Source organism: Peromyscus maniculatus, chromosome 6 (assembly GCF_049852395.1).
Source record: "Peromyscus maniculatus bairdii isolate BWxNUB_F1_BW_parent chromosome 6, HU_Pman_BW_mat_3.1, whole genome shotgun sequence".
Classification (NCBI taxonomy): domain Eukaryota; kingdom Metazoa; phylum Chordata; class Mammalia; order Rodentia; family Cricetidae; genus Peromyscus; species Peromyscus maniculatus.
The window spans coordinates 72,557,089-72,570,581 of record NC_134857.1 but is presented as its reverse complement, the minus strand read 5'-3'; the positions used below and the strand labels follow the sequence as shown (position 1 = coordinate 72,570,581).

At 47.1% G+C, this 13,493-nt stretch overlaps 1 protein-coding gene across 1 annotated transcript; it reads right to left on the bottom strand.

Moving 5' to 3' along the window:
• Positions 1-456: 456 nt before the first annotated feature.
• S100a10 (S100 calcium binding protein A10) lies at positions 457-10,484 on the bottom strand. Its single transcript, XM_006976190.4, has 3 exons — positions 10,326-10,484; positions 4,126-4,278; positions 457-859 (listed from the first exon to the last, which is right to left on the bottom strand). The coding sequence occupies exons 2-3, from the start codon at positions 4,255-4,257 to the stop codon at positions 698-700; spliced, it is 294 nt and encodes a 97-aa protein (XP_006976252.1). The 5' UTR covers positions 4,258-4,278; positions 10,326-10,484; the 3' UTR covers positions 457-697.
• Positions 10,485-13,493: the final 3,009 nt, after the last annotated feature.

Below are 13,493 nucleotides of genomic sequence, written 5' to 3'. Positions count from 1 at the left end.
ATCACAGTTATTGGGACCTTATCACTAAAGTGTCATTATATCCCTTCCTCTTTTGGCTCATTTTCTGATGGGCTTATTCTGGCCCTAGATTTTGCTGTAGTTTTGCAATGAAAAAAAAAAAAAAAATGGGTTCAAACATCTCAGGCATCCAAGGTGCTGGCTACAAAGGCACTCGTTTAACTGGGTAAGACTTTGCTGCGGAGTTACAGAACTGGAATATGTTTTCAAAGAGCCGTCTTGTAACACTTTGAGCTTTGGTCCTTCACACAGACATAGCTTCAAGAGCAAATAGAAAAGTCGGACACCAAGCCTGAATGGAGAGTGTGTTCTCATTTCGCTGGTTCTATGAAGAGAGCCCTGTTGTGTGCTGGCTGCCCAAGGCCGTGCAGACTCCTCATGAGCCAAAGACGCAGGGAGTAAGCATTTCAGAAGAAGCAACAAACACACCACCTCAAATTCAGAACTAAAAAAAAAAGGACTCTCTTTATTGAGGGCAGAAGGATGCAAATATAAAAATCAAAAGCTTCTCTGTCGCGGAATTAACTTTTCTTTCTCTGCTTGTCGAATTGGAGTTGGATGTTATTTGCACATTTCCTAAGGGTCCTGATCTGCTCTTGAGAAGCAGTGAGGCAAAGTCCTCAAGTGGCCCTGTAGGAGAGCACGCATCAGGGAGGGAGTATCAGGGCTCCATTTGGCCCTACTTCTTTCCCTTCTGCTTCATGTGTACTACAAAATAGTCATTGCATGCAATGATGAGCCCTGCAACTAGTGATAAAAAGCTCTGGAAGCCGACTTTGCCATCACGGCACTGGTCCAGGTCCTTCATTATTTTGTCCACAGCCAGAGGGTCCTTTTGATTCTAAAAGAGAGAGAGAGAGAGAGATAGAGAGAGAGAGAGAAAGAGAGAGAGAGAGAGAGAGAGAGAGAGAGAGAGAGAGAGAGAGAGAACACAAAGGAGACCAAAATCAGTTAATGACGTAGGTGACTTAATGTTATCTGATCCAAACTGCTGACAACTGTGTGCATAAGCATAATCTCTCAAGAACTTAAGCTCTTGTCTTAGGTCCTAAGTGACCTTTGTAACTCATCAGCAGCATGTTTTTGTTTTTCTTGGGAATCCACTTTTGGTAACATCATATTTAGATTGTGCCTAAGAACCATACTCACCATTTTCTACTTCAAACTTCGATTTTTTTTTTTAAACAAATTTCCATTCCTGATACTATGATCAGATCCACAAAAGGGGAACTCTTCATGAAGAAGCCAACTCAGATTACTTAAGGAGTAAGTTTCAGGTCACTGTTGTATCTGTTCTAAGCAGGTGCTAATGAGGACAGTGGGTTCTAGCTTTAGAGAAGATGCAGAGAGCTCTTTTTTCCTCCCCACAGCTGGGACCCAGCAAGTGTGCTAGCATAGCTATCATATTAGCTATGTAGCCTGAGTCCATCACACAGTTTAGTTTATCTTCACATATCAACTACAAATAGAGGAGTTTGGATGTGAGTGCCCTCTCTAAGATGCCTTCCCTTCTTCCTGGACTGAAACCAGGGCCTCCACATGCTAGTTACATGCTCCACCATTGAGCACGTAACTCCTGGCCCTCTTTCCATTCTTTGAGTTGGTAAACCTATGCCATCTTATTCTCGTCATTGGATGTTATACAAGTATGTGTGGCTGGGAGGGTGACTCCGTTGGTAAGATGCCAGCACAAGAACCTGAGTTGGGATCCATAGCACCCACATAAAAGCTGGTGTAGCAGCACCAACCTCAGCAACAGGGAGGCAGAGACAAAAGATTCATGAGGCTAGCTGGCCAGCCAGTCTAGCGAAATTGACCAGGGCAAGGTTCAGTGACAGCCTTTATTTCAAAAAATGTGATAGGCCTGTGAGATAGCTCAGTACGTAAGGGTACTTGCTGCTATGTCTGATGACCTAAGCTAGATCCCTAGTAGCCCACATGAAGGAAAGAGATCCTACTTCCCCAAGTTTTTCTCTGACCTCCATATGCATGCTATGGTACACACACAGAGACACATACAAAATAAACAAATAAATGTAAAAAAAAATTAAGGCAGAGAGTGATTAAGGGATGATACCTAACATCAAACTTTGGCCTTCACACACACACACACACACACACACACACACACACACACTCAAATGAGTTTGTAAGAATCATAAACTGCTCAGTACATAGCATGAATGTGTGGGGCAGGGAGAGCCAGGCAGATGCCTTGACTTTCATCTTGTTTCACTGGTGTTTAGCTTGATTATCCCTCTTGCTGCCATGGTGGTTAGAAGTGCAAAAGTGTGGTTCCTCCTATAGGTCCCTGCTATCTCAGAGAGGGAAATAACCTCTAATGCATTAGGGGCTGTTAAAAGGCACAAAGTACTTATGAATTCCAATGACTGCATAATTAGTGGGGGAACTGACATGCAATATGTTAAGTGTGCTGGATGCTTACAAATTGCACTCAAAGATCTCTTATGGTAAAGGAGTCATATTGTCTACTTGAGGCTACAAACTCCTAGCTAGCAACCGAAACCTTCTCTATGTAACTAATTCTAGCCTCACCCCCTGCTTCCTGGCTGTGGTCAGAATGAGTGAAATTTGGATGACATAAGCCATCTACTTTAGAAACAAATGCTCTTAATGCCGTGAGTGCATGTCTAGAATTATGACCCTGTCGGTGCCTGAAATAAACTATTCTGCTGTGCTTAGCACACCCCATTGCAAACATCCTTTAGGTTTCTCCTGTCACAAAGCCTTGAGTATGGAAGGGTCTGTGTCTTGTGTCACACACGATTAACGGATGTTTCAGTGTTGAGAAGGCCTCTGTTGATGTGATGCGCTGGCTTACAAGGAGCACTTTCTGCTCTTGCATTTTGTGCTTGTCTAGAAGGATCATAACAAGTTAAAAGTGGGCATGCAAATAATTGTGTTCAGTGCTCTCAGTTTAGGGAGGAGGGAACCAGGACTAGAGAGTGGAAGAAGCTTACTGTTGTTAGCCCACAGCTAGATCTTCTGAGCCCTTTTCCGGGACTGCATCTCAGCACCTTATGCTGACAGAGGAACAATGTACTCCTGCTCACTGAGGTGGCGCTGGGGTGACTGTAGCTCAGAGGGAGGGGCCAGGCCACTTTTTTAACTGATATTGATGATGTGTAAAAGCAGTCTCCTGCAAAGCCCTGTGTTTACCAGTGTAGGAGTCAGGGCCTTAGGTAACATGCTATTTAGCAGGCAGATGATAAGAGGCAGGACCCAGCCTTTACCATCACTTCCCTTTACCCTTCAGAGACTAATGCATTATTGAACACCCAGTACAAGAACCATCCTTTCTTTCCAGGAAAGGATGGGATTGCACCACTGTCTGCGATCATGTTAAACAATGTTTTGTCTTGGGTGAACATTAAATTCAACAACTATCTCTTGAGGGCCTGCAAAGTCAAAAGACAACTATGCCTAGCTGACTTAATGTCTTGAGTGGCATATCTGAAGAGTCCTGGTCTTCAGAGGTTGTTCAGTCCGACCAAAGGGAGGTATAACCTAGATTGTGCTTCCAGGCTCCTAAATTGACCTTTTCATTGTAAAAAGCTATATTTCCAAAGTGACATTTTGCTCTTCTTCGGCCAACAATGAACACGATCCCTTTATGGCTTACAGCTGGAAAAAGAAGAAAATTATTTTTGTCCATAGGGATTTAAGAAGATCTGAGTAGAGGGAGTTTCTCCAGTAGAGCTCCAGGTTTGCATGAACGAGACTCTGGGCTCGAACTGCCTCTCACACCCACACGTAAAGGGGATGAAAGCTGTTCCAAGTGGCATATGACCAGAATGTGGGACCTCTGTCATGTTAGACCTGAGGTGCGACATCCCTTGATCCATTATACCCCTGTGAAGAGTCTTTTCCCCTCATCTGCACTCAGGGGGGCGTGGATATTCTCATCTGCAGATTGAGGGCAGGGGGAGAGTCTTTTCCACTTTGCTGCCCCTGTGATATTCTAACACTGTCTACTAAGTGAGCAAATGAAACACTTCCAAGTAGTGACCCAACAGGGGAGGCATGGAAGAACAAGGGGAGGACACTTTGATTTCCACGTCTGGTTCTGAGACTTACAACACTTACTTCCAAGAACCCAGGGAACTCCCTTTCCATGAGCAATCTCAGATCTTCCTTTGTTAAGTAGTCTTTGTCCCCTGCAAATCTGTGAAATGTAAGCATCATGGTTTCCATGGCGTGCTCCATCTGAGACGGCATCTTGAAGAGGTCTGTTGAAACCTGTTAAAGGATGTAAAGAAACAGAGCTTTCATTAGCCTACATGTACTGAACGTCTGTAGAAGGTGACTGGAAAAGATGAAGTAGATGGTCTAATCACCTTTCCAATAAAATTCAAGCCCAGGCCCTGTTTGGGGTCTTTTGCAGCTGGCAACAGAAACTTCAGGTACTGGACCTCAGAGCATGGCATTTGCCTGGCTGTCAGCTACTCTGTGTGGTTCCTAATCATGATAAGAAGGCCTAACATTCTGGAGAAGCAAGACAAGAGCTGCTCCTTTTGACTGGAAAGCACCAGCTGAAAGAAGATGTTTCCTTATTTCCCTTGGTGCTAAAAATGTGACTCTTAGAAATGGCTGAACACCAACAAGCCACAAGTCTAATCTGGTAACACAGAAACTTCATCCCTCCATGCATGACTTAGAAACCTGGACCAATGTGATTCCAGAGATTAGTAATGTGCTTACAGATGGATGGGTGTATCTGCTGGAAATGTGTACTCTCCTAACATTTTGGACCTGCTCTCTGGCAGTAAATGTGGCTGCCCCGCCCCCCGCCCCCGAGTACATGCTTCATAAAGTTCATTACCAAGTTCAGCAGAGAAGGAATAGGGAAGAGTTTACACAGACTCCTTTGGGAGCCGCATATATTTTTGGTAGGACTATGCAGAGTGTTTTCCTTACAAGCTGGGGTGCAATGAGAGAGCAAGAGCCTTTCCTCACGACGAGTTTAAAGAGAGAAAAGGAAATGTTAGGTCATTGTATTCTGGTACAGTGAACGGGGGCCAATGTTTCATCAAGACCCAGTGCCTAATGGAGCTCAGTGTCCACACAGAGTTTTGACTACAGATGAAGGGAGAGGTTGAAGCCTTCCCCCACTGCAGAACAACAATGGGAATTTGGGGTGTGCTTTGGTCTGATTCCTGCTGCTGACAGAGGCCTGTTCAGTACAGAGCCCTAAATTCTGTAACTCACCCCAACACACACACACACACACACACACACACACACACACACACACACACACACTCTGAACCCTAGACCCTCGCTCATGCTGTGCATGCCTCCAGATCACTGAACTACCCTCTAGCTCTCTTTTCACTTTTTATTTTGAGACAGGGTCTCACGGAGTTACCTAGGATGGCCTTAATTTGAGATCCTCCTACCTCTGCCTCCTGAGTACCTAGTATTGCCGGTCTGAGTCACTAGGCCTGGCTTCTAAGTATTATCTTTTACAGATCCAAAGGTGCAGTGCTGCACACTAGCATTGAAAAGTTAGATTTAAGGATTGTAATGTCCACCTCTTCATCTCCAATAAAGTACAAGAACCAGTTACGGAAAATGCCACTTCTGAGAACACTGTCAATCAGGATCTAGCATGATTCATCTGCATGGCTTGGATAGCAACAAGTTTACACTTCAAGGTGTATGGTGCCGTGAAATGCAGAACAGCCACTCCTTTTTCCTCTCTTCCTATACTGCTCAGCTCTGCCCCACCTCTCCACTCCCGGATATGGGTTTCTGGTGGAGGCAGAGGGCTCAGAGGGAGTCTGCATTGCCTGGATGGCTTTGGAAGTGCAGCAATTGAAGAGAACTGAACTGACTAAGTCACCTCAAGAAGGACATGGGATGCTGCCTCAGCCCTTCAACAATCCAGGAAAGGAGCCAGACACCAGAGAAAATTTAAAAGTCTGTGTCCACATTTGGAGCCACAGAGTTCTCCGACCTCTTTTGAAAGCCAAGATTCCAGATGATGTTCCAGATGTTAAAGCTAGGTGGACACAACACCCATTGTACTTTCCTCACAGGCATTGGAAAAGTATATTGCAGGGCTAGCGAAGAAAGAGGAATGGACAGGATAGGGATTCCCCCAAACAGAAAAACAGGTCAACTTAGTACTCCCCAGAAATGTAAGTTGAAAGCCAAGGAAGCCCTGGGCTCACTTGAATGTCCTCTTCAGGAGGGTGAGGTCAGGCCGCCCTGCCAAGAGCAGGTGCTCAGGTCTGAGGTCAGGCCACTCCTTCCTTCCCTGGCTGGTTAGGAAGTGGTAGAGTTCCTCCCTGAAGCTTCATATCTGCCCTTTGGTCCCCCCTCCCTGACTCCCTAGCTGTTTCAGTCCACACACCAGTGAACAGAGCAGCCGACCGACTTCCTGCTTGTTCAAGAGACCTGCAGTCAGAAGACAGAGATAGGGGCTGGCCGGAAAGTGAAAACAGAGTTGAACTTCACAGGAGATGCCCTTGATTCCAGTGGGCCCTGACCAGGCCTACAAACAACATTCTGGAGAAAGTTTAAAAGTAAGGCAAAGGATCCAGGTGTGGTAAGGGCAGTCCCAAGAACTATGAACCCAACACTCAGGAGTGGGATGGGGCTGAGACAGGAAAAATAGTGTTCTAGGCCAGTCTGGGCTGTCTAAACCCTGTCTCAAGAATCAAAACAACAAACTGAAAAAGGAAGACAAAAGGGAAGTGTGATAATGCTGTTCTCTTGAATGAATGATGCAGTTCTTCTCTGGTGAAGTGGTCCCAGCCTAGCCTCCACTGCTTGGGTGGAGCTTGCATTACAGGCCTCACTACAGCTCCATAGTCAGTTACTAGAGTGCAAGCTTTTCAGGAACTTGAATGTGGCACCCCCACTCCACCGAACACCCCACAAACTCCACTCCAGATGGGTTGGGTCTTCCCCTTCTGGTTGGGACTTGGTCTGAGAGGTAGGGGAATCTGTTCAGTGTCCCTGACACCCCATCCCATACCTGGTCTACACAATCCGCCTCAGCCCTACAGCTGCCTTGGTTAAGAACCCCATATCAGTTTGCTTTAATTGAGAGATGACTAAATAGTATTTGTTAAATGAATAGCTCAAAGTAGCTGAGATACAGATGAGATTATCCTTAGACAGCTGACAGCTTCGCAGCTCAGAGCTCAGCAGCTGGGGGAGATGAGCTCTGGGAAGGGCAGGGAAAGGGGCCCTAACAGGGTTCACCTATGAATGGCAAGGCAGAGTACAAAGAGCACATTCCAGACACAAAGGAAAAAAAAACAACGTGTGTCCTGCTAAGCAGGTCGGGTAGGATGGCCAGGCTTCTCACTCCTGCTCTTTCTCGTATTTTCATTCATCACACTGCCTCATTGGCTCCCCATTGCCAGTCCACTCACCCTTCCTTGAGCCATTTTATTCTGATGTCTGTTTATGCCCTTCACACGTTAGCCTGAGCAATGGGTCTCAACTGTCTCTTTCTCTGCAGAAAACAATTCTGGTTTTTGTTTCTCTTACACTGAACACCTACCTTGCACACCTCCCTTATGAGGTTAGGTACCAACAATGTTCTCATTCTCTCCGTTAGTCTTTCTGGGAGGGGCAGAACAGGGAGGGAGTCCCTCTTCCTGAGCAATCCCAAATGTCTGTCCTGGACCTATGCCCAGGCCTAGGCTATAAATCTCAGAAGCTGGAGGCCTGATTTACTTTGTTCATCTGTATTATGTCCATATTCTACTTTTCTTGAAGCCACCCAGAATGCATTAGGGTGTTGGTGAACATAAACATTCATTATTTAAAAACAATTATAGTTTCTGTTCTTCTGTTTAGGGGAATTTGAAGAACCTTTTTTCTTTTTTTTTTTTAATTGAACCCAGAGGACGTTCTTGAATTTGACCCTTAAAGAATATTTGAAGGAGGAGTGAGTTTTAAAATAATGGAGTTGGGCTCAGGTTCTCTCACCAAATAAAACTTGCTTACTACAGACACGATCTGCAAAAGAAAGTTCCAGATGCAATGCAATAGGAATAAAGAACTGAGAAACCTACTCTAATCCAACCAAGAATACCCATTTTCCCGTGAGAAGCTGTCATGATTCAGCCAAAACCAACCAACAATAGCTACGGTGACAGATGGGAATTATTTAGTTGAAGAGGTAGAAAATCCTGAACATTGTCTTTAAAAGCAAATCCACCCATCTCTCTACCCATCCCCCCTCCCTCCTCCTTCCTTCCCTCTCTTTGAAGAATGGCAGTGGTCCTAGAGAAGGAGAGCCTCACACAGACTAAGCATGCTACTTCTTTTTGCTTTTGATGGATGACTCCTAAGTTGCCAGGCCTGAGAAAATGGGAAGCTTAAGACAGCGCCCATATTTTAGTCCAGCTTTTCCCAGCACTGTGAACACTAATTTATATTTTATAATTCTGAAAGAATCCCATTGTTTCCCTTAGCTATGCTTAAATGGATGGACCGTGTCCAAGGGCATATCAGCTTAGTGCTCGAAAAATCTCTCTCTCTGGAGCTGTCTGTCGGTGGAAAGAAGAGAGGCAGCCAGCCTCGGCCCCACCCAGCCCAGAGTCTGACCACACTGGGGTGACTGCTCAGAGGCCAGGCATAGGAGAACAAGGGCCCATCTCATGCTGTGTCCAGAAAAAGACAGGGAACAGATCGCCCAGAAATCAGACTGAACCCAAATAACTGCTCTATGCCAAGCAGACCAAACATGCCAGTGAGCTGAAATGCAAGCTCTAGGTGGTAGATCAAAGGTTACCAATGAGAAAGCCCTTTCTGACTGTCAGGAGCATCGATGCCACGTAGAAAGGATGATTAATAGACATTGCCGGGAATCTGTGGAGGAGGACTAGGGTAATGAAATCTCAGGGAGTTACATGAACTTGTCCCTGCTCCAACTCCTGGCACTATCCTTTGCAGTTTGCTGTAACACTCTGAAGGCCAAGCTCTCTGACGGGGCGTTTCCATCCCACTTGGAGCACAAGAGGTAAAAATCCACTCCTGGAAGCTGAAACTCAAGCTTCAGGGGGAAAACACGCAGCACCAACTCCAACCTGAGAAGCAAACCAGCAAAGCTGAGACCTGCTGCCACAGGGCAGTTACCTGGTGGCAACTATCAACGGTCTTGTCATGGTCCTGTCAGTCTAATTACTACCCTCCCAGGCAGCTCAGTCCAAGAAACCCCTCCTTCAGGTTAGTGGCCAGTTCGAGTGTGACTCACTTCCTCTTGGAAACTGCCCTGGAAGATGGCACAGTTCCTCTTTTCCTTCAGGGAGTATTCTGTCCAAACCATCCGCAGAGTATCAACCAGGCAGGCCGCGCCCATGGTCTCACAGCTGAGTCACAGGCCTTAGATCACTAGGAGAATCCTGGAACTCTTTGTGCTAACCCCACCCTGAAGAATCTAGCTTCCCTGGGGTGGGCGCGGGGGAAGGGAGGTGGGTTAGTGAATTTCAGAATTTGTCTCTGGGCTCTTAGCTGGTCTGTTACTTCTGTTTGCCTTGCCATCCTCTTAACAGTTCTCCAGAGTCCTCCCAGACAGGTTAGGAAAAGAGGTCATTCTCTTTGAGGCCAAGCTCAGGCCAAGAAGCAGGTACCAGTGGACATCCATCTCACAGCGCCACATCAAGTTAATCTGGGACTGAAGATTCTTCACCAAGCCTGTTCTCACTCCACCTCTTTCTGGTTCCCTTTATTTAATTCAATTCCAAGAGGGAAACTTGGTAGAGAAAAGTCACCTCGCTCCCTCTCATCGAAGTACCTCTTCATAAGACAACAAATAGAAGACTCGGTCTTAAGCCCTAAGATCCTTCCCCACCAACCTGCAACTTGCACAGGGGTATGGCACAGCAGGACCCTTTAAGAAGGGAATCCAAGCCACCAGTCCTCCCTCGTCTAGACTGGTTCAGGCAGCCCTGCTGTGGAGAGGCTAGGAACATCTGGACTGAGATCTGCCTGCAGTCCAAAGCTGCAAGGAACATGCCAGCTGGGACAGAGCGTGAGCAGGGTCTGCTTAACTCTAGTTAACTCTTAAGACTAGTTGCAAAGTAGGAAAGGTGAGAGTGTATAGCTAAAGCGAGGAGGTCAAAGAACAGCGGCCCCAGCGCCAGGGTAGGGTAGCTGCAGACAAGCGTCGCCTCCGCCCTAGCGGGTCTTGGGGGGTGTCTGCAAGCGAGAGAGCGGCCCCACCCAGGCCCACGGGGCACGGCACCTCACAAAGTCGGGCTGGAGTCCCGATCAAGCGGGTATGGGGTTCTCCGCGGGTAGGTGTGGGGTGCCGGACTCACCTGGGCCCCGAGGCGCTGCAGTCGTTGGGGAGAGCTGGACACACAGCGGTGAGGCGATCGCAGACGGCGGGGCGTCTTTGTACGCGGGGCGGGTGCAAAGGGCGGAGGCGCCCCGGAGCGGGTGGAGCCTGGAGGGCAGGCAGCCGCGCTCCCCACCAGCTCCTCCCTTCCTGCCCCCCACCCCACCCAAGCGCTCTCTCTCTCTCTCTCTCTCTCTCTCTCTCTCTCTCTCTCTCTCTCTCTCACACACACACACACACACACACACACACACACACACACACACACACACGCCACACACGCTGGTCACACACCCTTCCCACTCTGCTCTGCTGACAGCGGAACCTCGCCCATCCCCAGGGACAGACCTATTGTAAACGTCCCTGGGAGCAGGAATGCTCTTAGTTTCGAATATTTCAGGGCATCCCCACCCAGGGCCGTGCCCTTCCTCTCGGGTTTGGTTTTAGAAAGTGGGTGAGTATAGAAATAAGAATCCAACCGTCCTGCGGGTGGGGCACACTGGCCCAGCCCCAGAGCCAAGCAGTTCTACCAGAACTTACAAGTTTAGAAATCATTTTCTAGATGACAAGGAGGAACGCGTGGATTCCTGAAGACCTGGGCGGCTTTCAAAACAGGCCACCTAGTTTGCTCTTGGATCTGGTCGTGGAGGTCGCCGGTCCTGGGGTCTCCAAGGTTAAGTGCAGAAGCTAGGCCCCTGTGCTCCTGCCTAGCCTTGGTGGTGCTTACTATTTGCTTGTCAGTTTCAGGGGCATCTCAGAGCTCTTGGAAAAGGGTTCACCTTTCCTGCTACAACTTGTGTCTTTGCTTGGTCTACAGTGGAGTTTCAGTTGTTGCCAGTATCGCTAAAAGCAGTTTCAGGGCCTCCTTCTTGACTCTTCTTGATCCTAAAAAACTCTTTGGAAGACATCGAAGTTTCTCCTAACTGGCGTTCACTGCCCCCCATACTTACTTTAATTGCGGCTTGGGGTTAAACGCAGACTACGAGCAGCTCTCCGTGACACAGCCCAGCCCCTAGTACTGGGGCTTCCCCTGTTGCTGGAGGAAGCCCTGGAGGGGTGAGAGATTCCAAAGGAATGAACAGAATCCAGGAATCCTCCAAGTACTACCACGTGACAGTCTTGGCTGGGGTCAGGAAAACCCAACTTGGATCAGTTCTGTTTTCTCCAGGGTCTCCTAAACCTCAGCTCTGGCTCTTCAAGGGGGTGTTTCTTCCTAATCTTCCTGAAGGCCTCCGAAGCCCCGGGTCATCGACACTAATGGAGGAATTCCTGCCCCTTCCCTCTGGTCCCAGGGAAGATGCAGTTGGATTTAGGATAGTCCTACTCACAGGCTTTCTTCCCTTGGGCCACAAGCCTTAAGATGTGTAGTGTGTGCTAGTCCTTGGGGACTCAGAGATGCAGGAATCGTCTCTTCTCTCAAAGAACCCCAAGTTTCTGGGGAGATAGTAAACAATTCCCAGTGATTGGTGAGCAGTACAAGAATGTTCGAGAGGGGCTTCATTGAGGAAGCAATTTTTGATGAAAACTCAACAAATAATCTGTCACTGCAACTCTTTAATCTGTAAAAATGTTACAACCCTTAAAAATTGTCTATGGGCACTCACTGTGTTTAAATGAATGTTTTGTGAAATTGTTATGTGCCTGTGTCTGTGTCTGTGCACGACCCCCACGTGCATGTGTGCCAGAACACATATGTGGAGGTCAGAGAACAGTTTTTAGGAATCGGTTCTTTCCCGGTGCTGTGGGATTCGGAGCCTGAACTCAGGCCATCAGGCCTGCAGAGCAAACACCTTCGCTCTCTGAGCCATCCTGCTTACTCAAGCATCGTATTCCTGTTGTGGAGGGCTTCGAAAACATGGCAACTAAAACAATAAATAATGTACTTATAAAGGCATGAACCAAAGAGTAAACATGTTTGTGTATTTCTTTCTAGTCTTATGCATATATTTACACAATTCTGATTAAATTGATTTTAAAAATTGGTAGCATTCTCTTTTTGCTCCACAGTATTCGTTTCTCTCCCTGCCCCTTCTCTGTTTCTGAGGTACTAGGGATAAAACTAAGGGCTTCTCACATGTTAGCTAAGCCCTCTACTACTGAGTTACATCTCTAGTCCACTTCTGCTTCTGAGTCACTATGTATCAAGAGCATCATGTTCGCTCACTCAGTTCCCCTTTTTTCATTCAATTAGTAACTGTCTTCTTCAATTTGCTAGAGAACTCTAGGATTCTGAAGCCCTAGTGTGTGCAGTGCCACTAAGAAGCTGAGTTTTTGAAACAGCGTGTGAATGAATGCTGAGGGTACGTGCTGAACAGAGCCATGAAGACAGAGACTATAGCAAGTCTCTCTCACTAACTCCCCATGGAGCTTCTTAGCTGCTCTGTGTACTGTTGGTCTACGGAACTTCCAATGCTTATGATTCTTTAGGAAGCTGGGTATGGTGATGCATGTTTGTAAATCCTAGCACATGGGAGACAAGAAGATTGTGCCTTTGAGGCCTGTCTGGGCTGCATAGTGAGGTGGTCAAAAACAACCCAAAAGCAAAGCCCTCCTGTCCAGGAAAAGTGACCCCAGCCAAGTTCTTTCTCGGGAAAATGGCTATGCCTTGTCACCTACATGGATTAAGTGAAGCCAGCCCTTCTTCCCTAGTAAAAGTTGACTGAAGAAGAGACCAGCTCCTGAGATGGAGCTGTTCCGTAAAGGATAGAGTTGGAGCAAGCAATGAAGGGAAGATGTACAAACAGCAAACTGAACAGCCCTGGAGAAACAGGGGTTGGATGCAGTGTGGTCCCTGAAATGAAAGGAAGCAATTTACAAGTTGCCCACCAGGCTTGAGGTACCATCTAGTAAAGTGATACTAGAGATTCTTCCTCCTTCTCTATGAGGCATAGCAATAAAACCCCATTACCAGTGGCCCTCAGCCATTTTGAATCTGTGGCTGGAGCATAGAGGTGTGGGCTATTCACTACAAATGTCTATTTTTCTTCCACGGGGTAGAATTGTTTCTGGGAAGTGGCTGCTTAGCCAGGGATTATGTTTCTAGCACCTCTTGCATCCAGCTGCGATTTTGTGACTAATCATCCACAGAATGAGACTGCAAGTGATGTGAGTCATTTCCAGACTCAGGCAGTATAGGTGATTTCACCAT

Coding starts and splice junctions, on each gene's coding strand:
- S100a10 (XM_006976190.4), bottom strand. CDS start 4,257: ATGCCGTCTCAGATGGAGCACGCCATGGAAACCATGATGCTTACATTT. Junction 860..4,125: donor AGTTCCCTGGGTTCTTGGAA/GTAAGTGTTGTA, acceptor TCTCTCTTTTAG/AATCAAAAGGACCCTCTGGC.